The sequence below is a fragment of the Dryobates pubescens genome, chromosome 11, assembly GCF_014839835.1.
Source record: "Dryobates pubescens isolate bDryPub1 chromosome 11, bDryPub1.pri, whole genome shotgun sequence".
Classification (NCBI taxonomy): domain Eukaryota; kingdom Metazoa; phylum Chordata; class Aves; order Piciformes; family Picidae; genus Dryobates; species Dryobates pubescens.
Window position 1 is genome coordinate 22,052,533 of NC_071622.1, and position 20,030 is coordinate 22,072,562.

General features: G+C 37.3%; 1 protein-coding gene across 1 annotated transcript in view; it reads right to left on the reverse strand.

Annotated features, from left to right (window-relative positions):
• The window catches only part of AK5 (adenylate kinase 5), a 90,527-nt gene that overhangs the window by 32,949 nt on the left and 37,548 nt on the right, over positions 1–20,030 (reverse strand). The window contains exons 7-8 of the mRNA XM_054165607.1: positions 9,842–9,932; positions 4,162–4,238 (exon numbers count right to left, since the gene is read on the reverse strand). Of these exons, the coding sequence (XP_054021582.1) occupies positions 4,162–4,238; positions 9,842–9,932 (168 nt within the window). The remainder of the gene's footprint in view (positions 1–4,161; positions 4,239–9,841; positions 9,933–20,030) is intronic.

Consider the following 20,030-nt stretch of genomic DNA (forward strand, 5'->3'; position numbering starts at 1 on the left):
CCAAATGGCAGGTTTCTAATTAAAACCCCCAATTCTTAAATATAAAACTTCCCTGCTTTCTGGAAATAAGCAGCATTATATTGACAAGACTCTTTGGCACAGTTGAGAAATTGAATGGCAAGTATAAATGAACGCACTAAGCAGTGAAAACCTGTATCACACTTGAGAGCGTTCCAGAAGCAAAAGACGATCCTTATTAAACCAGACGCGAGTCATGACAGTGAATTCTGCAAACTGAGAATGTTCTTTAAAACACAAGTCTTCCCTCATTGGAAGCTATGTTGTTGCACCCAAAAATGCATGGCCAGAAACGTATTCCTGACACTTTTATATGGATGAAAATATCAGTTTTACAATGGTTTTCAGTCAAGTCATGAGTAGTGTAATCATTAAGCCAGAAAAGGCTATAGAGATTTCTACCCCACTGATTCTTCCACAAGGCATTCTTGATGAGAGGCACTGTCTAATGTTTAGGGGTGGGTTTTTTGGGTTTTTTTGAAAGAATGTATTTTGGGCAGTCATTCTAAAAACCTAGATTATTCTTTCTGTAATACAGGGTCTGACAGCCACAGATCTGAGAAAGAGCAGAAAAATAGTTATTAGTGATTTGAAGAAAAAAATTATTTCCAAAAGTGGGTGTTTGCCTCTTGCCTTTCAGTGCTGCAGGGCCTTGTGATTACAAGTGTTCTGTTCTTGAAGCATTCATGCATAGCCAGTAGAAAACAATCATCTTGTCTTTACTCTAGTTACATGAATTTAATTGAATGTTAATTTACCAAACGTGTAACACAAAGCTCAAGCTATTTCTGAGTTAATTTGAATTCCATTTCCCCTGTGTTTTTCTCTTGAAGAGCCAGATCTTAACCTGCATTAGTATTGCTTCTGTTTGAACAATAGGTTCCAAATGTTTCTCAAGGCATTTCACTGCCTTTTGGAGTACTCCTAGAAGAGCTGATGGCTACAGTGGCAGTTGGGACCACACCACTCATTATCCTTTTTCCTGCCTGCCAGTAAGAGGTTCCTCTGGAATGAGTAGTGTACATCTGAAGAACTCTGATAACTTCTTTGTTGGCTTAGTTTGCACTGCAGGTTTTCCTGGCTCATTCCAAGAATGGTGACATTCAAAGGTATCTGTGTATGTCCATTTCAGCTGTGCCAAATGATACTCATCTCCAGCTGTGGCTTTGTCTTTAGTACACGTTATGTACTGCTCTGACCTCCAACACCTCTTGTTCAGAGACTACCAAGATGTTCTGCTAAAAATTCAGCCATTTTTAGTAGCTCAGCTGTGTAAGGTTGCTTAGAAACAAGCCTTCTCATCCCCCACATTCTCATGACAGATTTCCTATGCAATAACATCACTGCATGACACATTTGTATCCAGACACGAGTTCCTTTTCCACTTGAGATTCTTTGAGTAAAGGTTGTTGGTGCTTCACACATTTCATAAACAGCATGTGGTAAATCACCAGAGTATTAAATCTCTGCTCCAGTAAAAATGAGCTCAACTTTTGAATGCAAGCAATTCCTTACTCCTGAGATATCGATCTCCTCTTCTCTCCTGAGAGTAATTCCTAATTTTGTTCTTCAGACTGGGTAGCTAGATGGTATTATGACTTTATGGTAATCTCTGCTCCCTTCTTTGCTCCTATATAGAACACTTCCTTCCAGCAATTCAACAAACGTCTTTACCACCTAAATTTTGTTTTGCTGTTTGTTTTTGTGTGTGTGGTTTTTTATTATTTGTATAAGGCATCTCAAATGAATGGCTATTAAAGAATTCACTAATAATGGTAATATTTATATATTTTTTTTTTATTTCAGTAATAAGCATGAAAAATATCACCTTGCAGTTGAAGATGATCATTGTCAGTCTCTTCATATTTATCTACCTCTCTTTGAAGGGGTTTTAGCACTGTTTTCCTCCTTCTCTGTTTGATAACAGAAGTGCACTCTTGCCAGAATGGCAGTGTGTTGGTTTGGCAAAATAATGAGAGAACTAACTGTTAACTACCACATCTGGCTTGAAGAATATTTATTAGTGGCAGTGACAATAAGGTTCCATCACAGACTTCTTGTTCATTCTCATGCAAGATTCACACGCAACATCATTCAAAACTACAGTTGGTGATTTTATGGACTGTGCAAAGTATTATCAGTGAATCATATAGTTTAAAATTATAAATTGGTGTAATTTTAATCTACTTATTTCTGTTAGTTTTATTTTGCATCTATAAACCTTGTGCTTATTATTTGAAAAGCATTTCAAACATCAGGAACCAATAATACTATTTCTTTGATGGTTGTACTCTGCCAAAAGAATATATTTAGAATGTAATTAAAATGCAAAATTTAACATACAACATAATCCAAGCATGTTATAAATATGAACTCTGCTTTAAAGAGCACAAAGTTCTAAACTCTACAATTAAGTAGTAGCATAGTCAAGCTAAAGATGATGAGAAATTTAAGAGAGTTTCCTGGAGCAGAGAATGTTTTAAGAAGTATGTATGAAAGAATGGCATTTAAAATGCAATTTGGAGAGACTGGTGAGCTGTCTCCTTACAAACAAACAAACAAAACCACAAACTCCCAAACAAACAAAACCCCCAAACCCACACAAAAAAATCTCAACCCAAACAAAACCATAAAACCCATAAAACAAAATGGGAAAAAAAAAAAGCCAAAAGAGCCTAAAAGAACTGTAAGATCATAAATTAAATAAAAAGGGCACTAGGCCACAGCAGGTGTTGCAGGTGAGGACAAAGTGAGCATTGAATACTGTGAAAGAGCAGATGATTGTGAATGAAAATTCAGTTTTGTTCACCCTGATTTTTGTCATTAGCTTTAAAAGAAAAAAAGCTAAGAAAAGGTTGTCTTTTGTGAATGATGAAGAAAGAGGTGAGAACACTCAACTGTATTTTGCTGAATGATAACAGAAGCACAAAATAACGTTCTTTGCCAGATCTAGAGAAATGTTTATGGTATTTGTGAAGATAATACAAGTCAAGTCATACAAAAGTGAATGGCAGAAGGAAAAAACCATACAAAACCACGACCCTTAAGTATGGTGGTATGGCATATGGCTTGAATAGAATATACATAAAATAAACCAGGTTGGAAGAGACCTTCAAGATCATCGCGTCCAACCCATCAACCAATCCAACACCACCCAAACAACTAACCCACAGCACCAATAATAGTGAGGTTTTTTTAAATTATGATTCTCTTAATGCTTATTCACAGCATGGTAACAAGAATGATAATGCTTAGCACAATAGCAAAGCCACAGGAACCTCCTGTGTTTCAGTTTGTGCCCTTTGCCTCTTGTCCTGTCACTGGGCACCACTGAAAAGAGCCTGGTTCCACCTTCTTTGTGCCTTTCCTTCAGATTTCCATATGCTTCGACAAGATCTCGCTGAGCCTTTCTTTTCCAGGCTGAATACTCCCAGCTCTCTCAGCTTTCCCTTGTAGGAGAGATGGCCCAGCCTCTTGATCATCCTAGTGACCCTTTGCTGGACTCTCTTAAGTAGCTCTATATGTTGTACCAGTAAGCCAAGAACACAGTGCTCCAGATGTGGCTTTACTAGTGCTGATGTGATTAGAGGGGAAAGTTGTATACAACATTTTGCCCTTTTCTATCCTTATTTCTTCCTGTGTACAAGTAAACATTATCAAAATTTGTTTTTTAGATGTGGATAGAACAGTATCATTAGGCTGATTTCAACACACTGTAAGCATTCCTTGTTGATTTATTCTTTAAAACAGTTTTCTTTTTTTCAAGGAGAGACAGATTTGGTTTTAGTTACATCTCACACTTTGTATTTTCATGTCTCTCTCTTGAAAAATACTCTACACCTTCTTCTTAAACATACTGTAGATTTATGGTGTATTCCAACAATTTTATTTGCCACATTCACTGACATTTTAAAATTTGTGGAGGAGATGCAGCAGTGTACAGTAATGGAAGACATGGGCTCTTAATTACCACAATTATTTCCTCATAACCAGAAAGTAACCTTGTGTATCATGAATTGCAAATCCTTTGGTTCAGGTACCCTTAAAGTTCCACCACCTTATTCAGACAAATTGTATAGCCCAGTGCACCCATAAACTAGAAAACTGTCCAGAGGGAGATCATATATCAATACATAAAATTACCTGGTCCTCAAAGTCAAATTCTGTATAAACAGTATCTCCAGAGTCCATAATCAGACTGCAATCAAGTTCATTTGACCCTAAAATAGGAAAGAAAATTACATTTCAGAAATAGATTGGAGATTTTCACTTTATGTGATAGATATTTCCAATGACTGTATACAAAAACTGGGATGCAAGGAACCACTAAGTTACGCTAGGGCACCCAGGTGAATGGTATTGGTTTGTGTTTGCATGTCCTGAGTCAGACAAGATCATTGATGAGGAAGAGAATAGAATTCACTCCTTTCTGGGTTTCATGTCTCTCTCTCTTTACCTGGTATGATGTTCTTGCAAGTGCTAGACGATATACAGTTTTAAAACTACTGTTGGCCTAGAATTATTATCTCTCTATCAGAAATATTTGTATGGTTGGATTTCTGTAACAAGCTCAATCAATAACAGATTTTGCAGTTCAATTTGTGTCATTTGAATTTACATATTATCTGGTTTTGTTTGCTTTTGAAATTTACTTACTGATAATCCATGTAGGTGGTAATCTAAGTATCAGTAAGAGAGAAAAGAGAGTAGAAGAACTGAATGTCATGACAACTAAAACCTAATTGCCTGCTAGAGATGTTAATTCCAAGGTGTCTAAGTTTGCAATTAATATTACAATTGCTGCCAAATTAATCTTTGATGCAGTTCTTTGGAGTACATAAGAGAGATCGGTGACATGCTTGGACCACAGGATCGTAGGATGTTAGGGGTTGGAAGGGACCTCCAGAGATCAACCCCCCTGCCAGAGCAGGACCATAGAATCTAGCACAGGTCTACCCACTTACTGGTGTTTGGGGATCATTCCCCTGCCCCCTACCTCCCACTATTCATGTATACTTTGGCAGATTGCTATTTTAAAAAAATAACAGAAAGGGGTTACACTTTTTCCCATAGAATGCCATATATATATATATGCAACATGATCTCTAGCATGTACACTTGTGTTTGAAAAAGTCTGTGAAAGATACCACATAGACTCACAACTGCTGAGATACTTAATTTTTAAGATGTATTTTATTTAGCTAATATTTCACTCCAAACACCATGTCATTACTGATAATGTATTTTAACTAAAGCCTCAGTCACAAGCACTGGCCTACGGTGACACATTAATAACTTTTACAGCCATTTGTGTGCAAGTATTTTGATTAACTGTCACTTTGCTACAAAGAGCAGAACATATCCTTAGCTAGAAACGTAAGTATGAAATATGGTGCCACAATCTTTAATGTAAAGGTCAGGCTGAAAATGAAATCTCATGCATAGTATATCCTAAGTGATAAAAGCCATAATAGTTATACAATTTTTATATGGTCAAACATCTTAAGATGCCTTTTTTTCTATAACTAGAATACCAGCTTCCTTGGGGAAGTGTAACTCCTTCCTAGGGTATATTCAGGAAAATTTATTTTCCTTTCTTTATCAGCTCAATGAAAACTAACATAATCCCTAACCATCTATAACTGCACAGTAAACAGACTTCTCTATTCTTCTCAAATTACCTAAGGACAAACCTACCAGAAATAAATTGAAGCAAATAGCAACTGTCAGGACAAGACAAAGTTGTGAGGGGACATATAAGAGCAGAATGAGTAGTTTGCTATCCTGCAGCACAGTTTGTTGTAGGGAGCATATTTTGCTGGCTTTTGGATTAAATCTTGCTGAAACAGGTCTTCTAGATGAGGACAACAGGCCCACTAACTAATCCACTAGTATGCGTGGTGGCGTAAGCGTACCAGATCACCACTTTTCAGCATGCTGGTAATCAGTGATCCCAGTGATAGGCAAAGCTACTGACAGAGCCAAGAGAAGAATGGTAGAAAGTGTGGATAATTCAAAACACAGATCAGGTATTCTAAGCATAAATTTTAGTTGGCAACATAGTGTGTAAAACTTGTGGCAACATTTAGCTGTCAAGGCAGAAACATGAAATGTTGGCTTAAGGAAAAGAGCAGGACTGGTTAAAGCATTTGGAAGCAGACCCATCCTGCTGCTTTCAGAGAATCTGCAGGCTGCATGTCTTGTGCTCCAATAACAAAACAACTGATCCTAAGTTTCATTGCCTTTTCTGAGCAAATTGCATTGGGTTTTCCCCAGAGAACCAGGCTGTAAAAACCCTAATTTGTTTTCCACTGTCTCAATTGTTTTCTGAATTTGTTTTCAAGGGATGCCCCCATTCCATCAAATGATCTCAGCTCCTGGTTAACTTAGAGCCTTTCCTATGGCAAACAATCTGAATAACTGTGTCAATTTCAAAAGAGGAAATATAACAGCTTACAGAAAAAACAAACAACCAAACAAAGCACCAACCAACCAAAATTAAGAACGTGTGTGAAAGCTTTACTGCCATGGAGAAATAGCTTGCAAGCACCTGATCTTGTGACTTAGAATACACTTCCTCAATTTCAGTGCATGCATAAAGTTGAGGTAGAGGACACCTGGTCATTTTTATGTGCTCTGGTTTTTTTCTTTAGGGTTTTATTTGGTACATCACTGCATAATTAAAAGATAAATCATTTGGGTTTTTTTTTTTTTAATTAAATCTCTATTAAGTGAATAATCAGCTCCCCAGGGAAGTGCAGGCTGCCTTAAAAAGAAACAGCAGATCAGCTACAATGCATTCCATTTTCATTTTTACTAGGCTTTGTATCTTGATACTGAAGGCATCATTCATAAAGTCTCACTAGGAACCCAAGAGGATCCAGTGAGGGACAAGTTGAGTTAATGTGTGGTTGCAGTTGTACAAGGACGTGCTGACAGGAGCCAGGAGCCACTACTACCAGGTCTAGCAGTCAGGGAAAATGACTCTTCTGGGGTGTGGGGCTGTGCTCAGTTGCTTCTCTCACCATGAAGCTGTAATTTTAAATGTTATGCTATATTTCATGCCTTTTTTTGTTTGGTTGGTTTTGTCCTCCTAAGATTAATTGCATAGGACTGGTCATGGAAAGCTGAGAGCTGTTACATGTCAGCTTGCAATTCCTGCCACAGAAATGCACTCTAGAACACAGGAGCATCATGGCTGTAAATGTCTCTGGTACTACAAAATATTTCAGTGTTCTGAGCCTGGGTGCGTGTCGCTTTCTCCAAAAGCGTGTGCACCCTGAAGTACGAATTGTCAAAAATTGCTTTTGCACAGTTCACTACACTTATTTATACAACAAAACTAAATAGTTCTGATTTATCTTCCCATAACAAGATAGCTATACCTCATCACATGAGTTAATTAAGTCTGCTCCTTGGACCACTTGTGTTTTGGCATATCGGCTAATGTATTTCAAGTCCTCGTTTAAATCTGTTATTCCAAATCCTGGTAGCAGTTCTATTCAGTATGGCTCCTTGGCTCAAATATGTCCAAACTCATATTTTAACAACTAGTGTTTGAACCATTCAACACTGACTGTCCTAAAAGGAATTTAAGACTACCCTGTAAAGCATGTTACTTCTCTAAACAGCATGTTTAAGCTCAGTAAAATAAAAACATCATATGTCTTGGAACATTCTCTGAAGCACTGTCTAGTAATTCAATTAATACATGCTACTTATAAGCACTTGGGCAAGACAAATGCTTAGAAGATAAATTTTGAATGGAATATAATAGAAATAATTTACTGGAGGACTGACTAGCATTTGAACAATTACATTTTAATTGTGCTTGCAGTAAGATGCTTCTAATACAAATGTTATTGCAGCTATGCTCCATTGAATTTCATGACAGGTTGTTGCTCTTAGCAACAGTCTTAATATATTGTAGAAGGCAACAATGAGAAAATTGTATTTTAATCTATAAAAACATTCAGTTGTTTTCTTTCCATATGTTGCTGCAACTGGATTTTACAGGTGTTATCTAACATCTAAATTAGACTGATGTGGAGGCATGAAAATATTAGAAATACTCTGTTTATCTTAGCCACTAGGAAACAAAATATATTGCAACATCACTAATAAGGTTAAACGACAAAAAGTGAGATCAAGGCAATGCTGGAATTGAGACTTTTAGAAATAGTTGGCCTCATAGGACCTCTAGAAATCCTATTTCAAATCTCTTTACTATTATTGGTGCTCAGGTTAGACCAATTAGACAATCATGGTGTGGCTACTGATAAAGCTCGCAGCTCTACAATTATTTTGGTGAGGAATTTAGTAAGTAGGTTAGATTTTCAAGGACCTAACTGTACAAATTTGTACAAATTGTTTAGCTTTTGTAAGTCTCTTTGTCAGAGCTAGCACCTTATGACACCTCTTTCCTCTTCTTCAGTAGTTAGCTCACTTAATTAGGGAATCCACAGGTAATTATCATTACAATGCTATATACTGCAAATGTTATTTTATGTTTAGAATCAATAAGCTCAAAAGATGTAACTATGCCACTTAATAGAAAAAGCTTAGTCTTTGTTCTTGTGTGCTTATGTGAAAAGTTGACCATTAGAAGCCTGTTGTTTGAGCTAATGCACTTTTTATCATTCTCAAACCCACACCCCTGCCCCACCCCTATTCACTCCCACCTTGGTAATTCATTTAATCTTGTTTTGAACATTACAAAAATAGCTTTGCAGGTGGCTTTTGTATGCTAGCTAGCTTGGCCCTCGCTTTGGAATCTTCAGAATATGATCTAATCTGTCATAAGCGCTGCTTTCTGCAAATGTCTTGCTAATAGGAAAAAAGTAATCCCCCCTCTGTCAAAGAATTGATGACAGGTGTATTGCTACTACTAGATTTCACTGTGCTTCATCATTTCCTCCTTCCTTGGAAGCCCCCAGGTGATTGCTCACAATTACAGATAACTGAAGCCTACCCTAATGCTTTATGGCAGATGAGTTTTCCCTTGAAGAGAGAAGAAATCAGATACACCATCTTCTCTACTGTACAAATCTGCTAGTCTTCATATTACTAAAGCTAGTAAATTTTGCAGGAAAATATTTCACCTAGTATTTTCATTTTTTTTCTGTGTGTTCTGTGTCACAAAACATTCGTGACCTAATGAACCTATGTAATCCTCATGGTCTACTAGGAAGGCAGCCAGAGATACCATCTATAAAAGGGGAAAGTTATGAGGTTACCAAGGAACACTTTCCTGTTCCCCTCAAGCAAATTTTTTTCTGGCAGATGTTATGGATTTTCATTGCTTTGATTTTTAGCCTTGATTCCTCTGCAGTCCTTTGTCCCTCAAAGGCTCTCTCTTTGAAGAAATTCAAGCTACAGTAACCAGTAATATTAAATATATAAATAAATAAAATCCTCAAATGTCTGAGTTACATTCACACACAATTTCAGAATTAGTACCAATTATTAGGGAGGAAGTATGACCATTAATCAGTGGTGAATACTGAGGTATCATCTGGAACTGAAATAGCTGACAGGAATGAATCAACTCATGAAGTGTTTTGTATTAATAGTAGAATTGTTAAGTCAACTATCCATAGTATTTTAAGGTGAGCTTGTAGATAAACAAGATGTTAGGTGGGCTGGATGAACTTCTGAAGTGTAAAGAGATTTTATTTGCCCATGGTTGTGGAAATGTTTGAGGTCAGTCAAGACTTCGCTACAGTACATTCATGTTCCTCAGGTAGAGATGTGAAAGGTATTTTCCCCCAATGTCAAATGCAGTGTAAAAAATATGGGTTTTGAAAATCTTACATTAACTCACCTGCTGTAGCCTCTTTGTTTGCAAATAGTTTATTGTCAACTGCTGAACTTATGTCAAAGAACACTTCTTCTTCATCTCTGTCTGCATCAAACTGTTTAAAAAAAAAAAAAAAAAAGTTGTCTATTAGACATTGCTTAGTACTTGGTTGAACGTCAATGTGTAATATGACTTCTCACCCCAAGACTTCTGGATAGGAACGCTTCTACACTTCCGTGCCTTGCCTGTTGCTTTAGGTGTGAATAATTTTCATTTTGCTTGAAAACTAAACTAATTTGGTAAGCTGTTTTGCCTGTTTTTAATAGCCTGTCAGAAATGGAAGCTACAGGAAAACTGACTTGCTCTCAGAGAATGAAGTTTCAAAGCAGAAACTAGTAATGCATATCACTCTTTCAATCATTGGATGGTTGAAAAAAATGACAATGTAGGGATAAAAAAATGTGTTTATTGCCACTTTTCAGTAATTAGCATAATTAACTCCTTGATTTGCAAGTGAAAAATTTTCAGCAGCTTCTGAATTGACTGAAACCAATTTTTTTTGTGATATGTATGTGTGTACAATTTCTTCCAGTAGCTGAGCAAAACTCTGGATTTGTTGTCTTTTCCCCCTCTCCCCCCCCCCCCCCCCCCCCCCCCCCCCTTATTTCTTGGATTGAGGCCAGGTACATTAGCATGGATAAAAGGAATACTGTAACCTTAGATTACAGGAGCACGTAAATAACAGGCACATCAGATGGCTGTCATTCAGTGCATGCCTCCTGGTTTAAGAGTCACTGTTTTCAATCATTCTGCACCTTAAGTGTAATGAGTGTAGGATGCAGCATGAATCTCGGGGTGAAAAGTACTATACTAATGGGCTCTTTCTTTCATGTCCAAGACCATTCCAGGTGTCTTGCTAATACCTTCCTGTCTCATGGTAAAAACAATAGACAAGAAAAAGCTTTGGAGAGTCTGGATCCTACTGGGAACTTGTTGCAGAAGCCAACATTTCAGATACAAAGTTGATTTTCATGTAGCTAAGAATAGAGCAGGATACTTAATGAATTCATTTTAGAGAGACCCTGAATTGTTTACTTAGCACCCACCATGGCAAAATCAGTATCACTCTTTTCGTTATGACTCGTGATCACTTATGTATGTGTTACTTAAGCTGTCCTGTCACTGGTAATGGAATTTGCTTATGGAATTTTCCATCAGCACCTCAAAGTAAACTCGGAAGCAAGTATCAGCCCAAGAATAGTTATTTTGAGTGGTAGATGTCAGAAATTGTTCAAAACTATGGAAAGAACACCAAAGAATGATTCTGTGTAAATGAAAAAATATGGAAACTTGTGGGAAGCCAGAGCATAGCAGAAAACAGCAACCATTGTGGAAAGCTTGCTGCCAACAACACCTGTCCAAGTGCTCAAATCTTAATTGGTATTAATCCAGATTTAAATCTTTAAGGCTGCTAGGCTTTATGATTAGCTTGGTCCTAAAGTTCATTTCCAATGTTGCTAAACCTGCTATAATTATCAATACATGGAGTTTCCTGGTTTGTTCTAGAAATGGAGTTGTTGGCTCTGACCCTGAGGGCCACTCAGAAGTTCCTGATGTGATGCAGCACAGCTGTCCATCTGTCTGGGCAGACATTTATCTATTTTTGAGGAGTTCTGTTGCTTTTCAGTGCATGTATCTGTTAGGAACTTCTGTCAAAACTGAGGCTTGTGGAAGGATGTGCCTAAAATGAAGCTGCTGGGCTACTGTTGGGCAATTTATTGTCCATGTACAAAGAGCAGCTTTGAAATTTTCTTGTTGATTAAAAAATAAGAGTATTGATCCCTGAATGCTTCTGCACTGGTCTGTGTCTCAGGAATCTGGGGGATAAAGTCTCCCCCTGCCATTTCTTGGTTAAAAAAAAAAGTACATGTTTCACTAGATATGCTAGGGAAGACACACGTAGTATGATGTTTGTGGGTATGCGTAAAACCCACTCAATTCAAGTTGTGTCTAATTGTCACTGTGTAGGTCACACCACACTTGGAGACATGACAAGCTTGCTTTCTCATTAGTAGCCTTCCTGTGAATAATCCAGTTTACCATGAAAAAACACATGATCAATCTCAAACTGTTCTGAACCTTCAAAGAATTTGAAACATCAACTTCCTTCACTCAAAGAACACCAGCTGTGCTTCAGTACTGTGAAAAATCTGGCTTTTGTAATGAAAGCCTATATTGTCAGCCAGAGAAAATGAATTATTTGAAGCTTGCACATGGACTCCGTTTTCCCCTCACAAAATGAGAATTCTAATACCCTGAGCTGCAGGAAGGCAAGGTAGCATTCACAGAGAAATTATTTTTGAGAGAAACTAAGTAACTGCATGAGTTCTGTACTTCACTGCATTGCTAAACATTTTAAAATTAAATCCTTTGGTAATTATTGGAGGCTTGAATAAAACAGAAAAGGTACTTAAGCAACTTCAACCACAAAGAAGAAAGAGCAGAAAACTTCATCTTTTTAGCAGACATGTCTGAATCAATAGATTGCATTCTCTAGTGAAAATAAATCCATACTCGCTTCAAAATACATCTCTTTGCAACTATTATCTGCTGGTGTTTTTATGGATGGCTCAGTTTAATCATAGTCAAGGCTTATGTTTTATAGAGAAACGGATTAAATGTGGCACTAAAAACATTTGCAATACACAGGACACATTATATCAATTTGGTTAATAATATAGTTAATCTTTACCCCAGTGATGCAGGAAGAAGTACTCTTCCCTGAGAGGTCAGGGGGGGTTGAGGTCTGAACTCTACAGTGTTTCCTTCAAGGAGGCACTAATGGGATTTTTGTACCTTCTGTTTTGTTGAGGCAGGAAAAGGTGAGGGAGGACCTCAGAGAACAAGAAGACAGCCTAAATCTCTGAGCCAAGGAGATTCAGAAACCCTTCTGAAGTATATTTGTGGGCTATGCTTGGTAAGAATCCAGTAAAGTCCTTCTCTGTCCCGACACACACATGTGGAAGCTGTGCAGCAGCAATCTCCACATCATTTCTACAAATGGTCCTGCTCCCAAGATTTATTTCCCATTGACAAAGAAAAGCACGAGAGAATTTTGCTATCTACTTTCCTCAGCTTCTGTGGGACAAATTGGTAATATAGCATAATTTGAATGTGAATTTACCACACCAACACACTGTGGGTGCACTGCATGCTGTTCTGCTCCCACCTTGTTTGGGGGAGCACACCCCAAGGATTAATGGAGGAACAAGAGCAGTTCTCTGATGTCTCCAGGGGTTCATTTTAGTTGAGTTTCAGATAGTTTTGCTTTGCTCTGACATTATGATTCAGGAAATAAATGACTGGTAGAAGTCACGTACCTTACTATAACTTGATTCTTTTTATACCTATTATGTTTTAGAAAAATATGACTTGCATAATGATTAATATTTTGAAAGTTTATCCCAGCTTCACACAAACATTACTGCATTGGAGGATTTGATGCTGGCACAGTGTTACATATAAAAATGCTGGAAAATATTTTCTAGGTCTTCTGCATTGCAAGTAATTGTCTAGGGAAACCAGGTCGTACTTGCTGCCATCAGAGAGAAAACGGTTAGTGTTTCTAAACAAGCACCCAAAAAATCCTGCCAACGCAAGGAGCCTCTCAGAAAAGTTGTTGGAGTTGTTGAATGTTGCTATGATTACTGGTCCATGATCATAAACAGGAGTTTTGGTAATACCATGTATTGAGTTAAAAAAGAAAGTGCATATCTACTTCCTCACATCTACTGGGGCAAGCATCAAGGAGAGTGCAGCTAACTAGAATTTTAGGTGAGCGTGAAGTCATTCAGCCTGGCACTGCCTTCTATGGACTTATTCATCCCCAAGGACACTGCTGGTCTTTGCAGGTGTTCTGATTAAAGTGACAGCCCAAATGAATAAGGGGAGATCATAAAAAAAAGTAAGCAAATTTTATTCTCACCCCAATTTCTTTACTTATAATTAATCATAATTTGCAATGGATTCCCCATGATTCAAAAAATGTAAAGATTGTTCCTAGAAAGAGAAATAGTAATACATTCACATTCAAATAGGAATTCACTCAAGAACGTCTGGGGACGAAAAATTGCATTACATAGCCACAGCTGTCACTTCTGGCTTTATAACCCGTTAATCACCTAGCCCTGGAAATGGAACACAATCATTATTTAGGAAGTGGACAAATCATCCATATATTATCACCTGCAATAGAGAAATATTTTATTTATTTATTTTTAAATTAAAAACATGAAGGTAAGCCACAAAAAGGTGAACATGGCTTTTTGCATCACATTTATCCCATGCTTTTAAAAGAGATGCCTAATTCAGAGGATGTTAGCACTGTCCTTGAAGTGTTGGAATTTTATTTTGTTTGAAAAGCTAACAATCCTTCAGTTAGTAGCATAAAGACTGAGCAAGTTATAATGACGGTCAGGTGTCAGAGGCTGCAACTACGATAAGAAGAACTCGGTCATTTTTTTTCAGACTGGGAGCTGCTTCTGACAGAGTGGAAATAAGTCAGAACTAGTTTTATTTTACCCTTGGTAATACTAAAAGGTGAAGTGAATGCATAGGTGCTGCTGTACAGTTTTTGGACACCCACACAGAAGTCTCTTTTATCATTGTTCCATCCCTAGTTTCCTTCTGTTAAAAAGCAGCATGAGAAAAACTCAGTATGGTGTGATGATAACCATTGAGAAGGGAGGACAGGAAAGAAGAGTTGAAGTGTTGTATAGGAAAAATAATAAGCAGAGGAACAGAGCAATGAAGCAGGAATGTGCACACTGGGAGCTCAGGGTACATTTACCCATTACAAAATACTTTTAATGGTACTCTTTCCAGAAGTCTACAAATTAAAAACTTCTAAAGCACTACAAAATTTGGAAGAGAGAGAGATTTCTCTGTAATCCATTCCCTAGTTCTAATAGTTTGTATCTCTATTATCAAATACTCTAAAATCTCATTTTTTAAATGTATTTTTTTAATACAAGACCATATTCTGCACAGAAGAAAGACTACAAGTGAAATTTTCATGCACTAGGGCTTGCCAGTGGTTTACAAAAAGTTATGCAATTAGCAGAGATCATAAATTGTCACCAGGCAAAAATTTAGAAAAGAAACTGGGAGGTTTCATCACCATTATTAAAATCCTAAGGAATACTCTGGGTTATCTACAATCATCCACTGATTATTTTTTTTTTTTAGCACAAGAGTTCCACAGAGGATTCATAAATCATTGCAGAGCCCCTACACCTCTATCATTAGTGTTTTTCGAGTTCCACTTGCCATCCAAGTGTCTATTGCTGTAAGTGCTACTTGTAAACAAGCATGAAGGTGAATGCTCACCAGCCCTGAGTGGAGCTGACAGTTTTGCAGGAGCTGCTGCTAGCTTTTGTGTATCTCAAATTCATTTGCTCAAAATAGGTGTAATTTGAAGCTATCAACTAATGTAATTTTTGAACAGATTAGGCATGCAGATATAATCTAGTATGGTAAGAAAAAAACCCCAAACTATTAAATTTAAATAACATCTTCCAGTAATGTCAGTGGGAATTGAAATGACCCTCAAAAAGGGTAAATACAGAGTTACAATGGAATCTATCATCTAATTTAACTGCCTTATACCACAAAATATGCAAATACAAACATGCACATCCATGCACACAGACAGATCAAACCTACATTGCTCCTCTGGAAAAAAGACATGGATCCTGAACAGATAGGGGGGATTTTGTTATAGTTACAATCATAGAATGTATTGGGTTGGAAGGGACCCTTGGAGGTCATCTTGTCCAACCACACTGCAGCAAGCAGGTACATGTTTAACTAGATTGGGCTGAATAACAGCTGAAATGGTAATGTCAGTCTTTCACCAGATTTGTGTATTTTATCTTTCAAAATTTTCCTTCCCCCAGAACAATTCTATTTTACATACAGCACAGCTGGTATGAAATGCAAAAAATTGTCAGATGCTGGCCTATTCCCATATTATGATACCTTGGGACACTTGCAATTCTATTGTTAATGATTTCCCAGTACACAAACAATGCAGTTATTACCAAAGAGAATCTTTTGTTTTTCTTAGTTCTTAAAAGTAATTTTCAATTATTTCATGCTAAACTAAGAACTTAGAGTGCCATGGCACACAAATGTAGTGATGTTCTGACAGAACATGGTAAAACTCTCTTAAGCCAACATTCATATTTGTAATACAGAAGAGTATGGCATCAAGTAGACATTACATCTGAAGAAACAACTAACAGTAAGCAAAAGTAATAGCCTGTCTTTCTAGGTTTATTTTGAGTAATAGCTTTTGATAGGCAGAAAGAGGAGAGGCTCTATCTTTACGCTGAGATCATGTTGAGCAACCCCCTTCTTTATATCAGTTTTCCAATGTTAAAAATGAATGCTTCAGGCAATGTGGTGATGACAGTTGATGGGAAGGACACCACACAATTATGGGCCCTTTTGGAGTAGAAAATTAACAAATTGAAGGAGAGTTAGGTTTGATTAAGGGTGAGGGGAGAAGTCAGTAATATGTTGATATGGTAGGTGGAAAATCAACAAATAAGGGAAAGCAATTACTTGTTTGGCAGAGTAGCTGATAGAGGCAGGGAGTGGTGCCACAGAGTGGTTTTGGAGCATGCATACTTTTCATAATACTAAGACACAAAGCCTTTCCATCTAGTCAGATATTTGAGAGCCTTGGCTGTTTATTTTTCCCCCAATAAGGATATTCATCTGGATGTCTGCTGCTTTTTTTTCTGAAATAATTTTTGCATTGTGTTTTCCATTTCCTCAGTGGGTTCTGAGCTTCTGATAGGCCTTGTCCTCCACTGTATTTGTATCTCTTTAACTTTTGTAAGCTGAAATCAGTTTTACACAGTCAGTAGCAACTCAAAATGTTAGTCATTTCTCTAGGTTTGTATAGCCCCTGCAAATAAATATGGCATTTCTCTCTGAAGTTGTCATCAGGAATCGGAACTGAATTAGGCAGTGCACGCGTTAATTTACATAGTATTTAAGGGACATGAGCTGTGTTTGTTCTGGGTTATCTAATTTGTTGACTTCTAGAAGTAACTTTTCAAGCCAGAAATATAGCCAACACCTCTATGTGTAAATTTTCTATGTGCATATTCCTTTTGCAAATGATTGAAAATTTACAGCTTGAATGCACAGCATCTGTCCAGCTGCTTCTGTAGCAAAGTCAACTATATTATTTTGAAGATAAAGTAAAACCAAAGATATGTTTTTAGCACATGCACATATATAGTCCTTTTCTACCCTGAAAGCACAAACAGTTACTTTTTCTTACTTTAAAGAATATGCATTCCACTGTTGGAGTAATTTTCACCATGCATTTACCTTTTATAGGCAAGTGCCTTCAAAGAGGCAAATGGCATTTTAAAGAAACACAACAGTGGTGTCAAGCATCAAGACAGATCAGTACTGAAGAGCTTGAATAGAAAACTGAATTACAGTCTGAGTTAGGAGATTCTTCACGATTTGTTATTCTGTTTCTGTAGAAACCAGGAAAACATTCAGCCTGAAGGAGAGGTGATCTTACTCTGACCTCCACTAGTTCTAGATTAAATAATTTGATTTTTACTTCAGTGCACCTAACCCTAAAGGAAGGGGAAAGACATTTCTGATTACAGTCAGGTATGGCTGTATCCTTATAGAGCTTTAACACCTCTCTATGTCTTAGCATGCAATAGCCTTTCTTTCTTCTTACATTACTGGAGCTCACAGTGATGTTGCCAAGTATGAACATTAATTCAGCATCTTGAAACCTAGACAAAAAGCAGTGTAAACAAGTTGTATCAAGCTCAGTCAGTAACAGCTGTGGTTATCACTTTGCTCTTACAGGAATCTAGAACTACCCAACTCTTTCTCAAATGCCTTTGTTTTCTTCATTCTACAGCAGCAATGCTTGTCCTTCAGCAGCTTTTCTTCCACCTTAATACTGGAAGACAAGGGTTGGATGTGTCCCTCTTTTCCTTAAATTCCTGGGAGCTTAGCCTATTTCATATAATCCAAGACACTCTTTGGGAAAAAGTGAAGGCCCAGTTGCTACAGCTTAATTCCCTTGTTTCACCCAGTACCACAGGAGACAAGTACGGGAATGTCCCCATTTCCAGAGCACCCCGTTCAGTGAAACAGCTCTGATTATTAATATGCTCAAATAAATGTTTAATTTTAAATATTGAGGGTAACAGTGCTTCTCAGAGGGAATGAGCCCTAAAGCTACAGGACACTAACCAATATGTTTGTTTGCACAGAGATTCTTTTTCCTGAATGGCATTTTAAAAATACATGTTTTCCCTTACCTGTAGTGCTTCTGGAGCCCCTGTGTCACTGTCCCTTTTGTTTAAAATAAACCTAAATGGTTTTCTGGCACCAGCTCCCACAGCACATGCAGATTGCAGACAGGCACCCCAAATAAATATACAGAAGCACTCTTTCCCCAAAAAGGTCTGGCCAAGCAATAACTGTAGTTCAAATGGGCACTGAAACAAAGATTTAGAAACACTGGGAAATAAAAGCCATTCCTTCCTGTAAATGCTCCTTTCTTTCAGTGGTAGTTTGCATTTTGCTTCAAACTAAAAGATAACAAGCAACGTCCTGCCTGAATTTCAACTGCCAATATAACTAAATAAAGCACAAGAACTCATGACTCAGATGCAAGAGCAAGCACACAGTACTTATACATAGCTGCTCTGGTGTTACCCCATGAAAAATGTTCATTTAATTCAGGAAATAAATTGACATTTGTATGTGCAAGACCTTAGCAATATAAATCATTTCGTCAGCAGTAGTTCAAGTTACTCAATGTGAAATTTCAGACTGTAAGTTTTAGAACATGAAATTTATTAACTTTCCTATTTTCTTTGCAAGAGAAAAATTAATTTTACTTCCCAGCTAAACAGTTCCTTTGTATTTAAATAAATTCTGACCCAAGATAAGCAGTGTTTCCACTGGTGGTCTCAACAAGTAATAAAGAGAGTGGCCACTATATTGGTCAAGGAAATAGAAAGTACAAATCAGAAGATTAGAGCAGCTCATTTAGCCTCACTAGGGAAATGAAGTCTCAGAAGGGATAGGGATATTGTCAAGCATGCAATGTGACAAACCTTGTAAACAGCACAGGAATTCCTGACAATCAGCCCTCCCTTGGACACCTTGAGCTAAAGTGTGCTAAATTTCTATGAAATAAATTATTTATCTCTAGAAGCATGACTCATACCAAACTTAGGATAATACTCAGTAAATGTCAGTTTGAGTTCAGGATGGTCTCATAAAACCAACTTCCAATTGCATTGCCTCGGGAAGGACGTGAATTTGTTTCCTGCAGCAAGAAGTGAGCATACTGCTATTTTAATTTCTGTACCAAAAAGTTCTGTTTAGCTGCCTGAATTATTGGAACATGTTGTTTCAGAGCACAAAGAAGACTATCTGATTTTTAAATGAAAGCTGGCAAGCTAAGGAGATACTGACAGAAACTATTGCTTTAGTCATCATGAAATACGACATTCTTGCATCTAGGATGTAGTTTTTGGAAACAAATGTAGGACAAAATCCCACGTGATTATGCAGGCTGAAAGCGTTTTTTTATGTATCACAACCAAAAAGAAAAAAAAAGATGAAGTGGAGCCGATTGGACATAACTTATTTAACTCTTCAAAAGCTGTTGACAATATTTCTATCCAGGGGCTAATAAACACTTCATGGAAGTGCTAAATAACATAATGGGTTTATTGGAAAACAAACAAACAAGCAAAACCAAAAAACACCAACCCAAAGCATGAGTAATGTCCAAGGGATGTGTCGTCAACAAGTAATAAAGAGAGTGGCCACTATATTGATCAAGGAAATAGAAAGTACAAATCAGAAGATTAGAGCAGCTCATTTAGCCTCACTAGGGAAATGAAGTCTCAGAAGGGATAGGGATATTGTCAAGCATGCAATGTGACAACAGTGTGTTGCAGGAGAAGGGTGGAAAAAAAAACCCAAACAAGAAAGATCAAAATGAAGCCACCACATTATTTCTTTTAATATTTCATAACTTTAGCTTTGGCTGTCCACTAATTGCTCTTTTGAGCTAACTGAATTACAGACTAACATTCTGAACACCTGTGGTCTAATACCATAGCATTAATACATTGTTGAG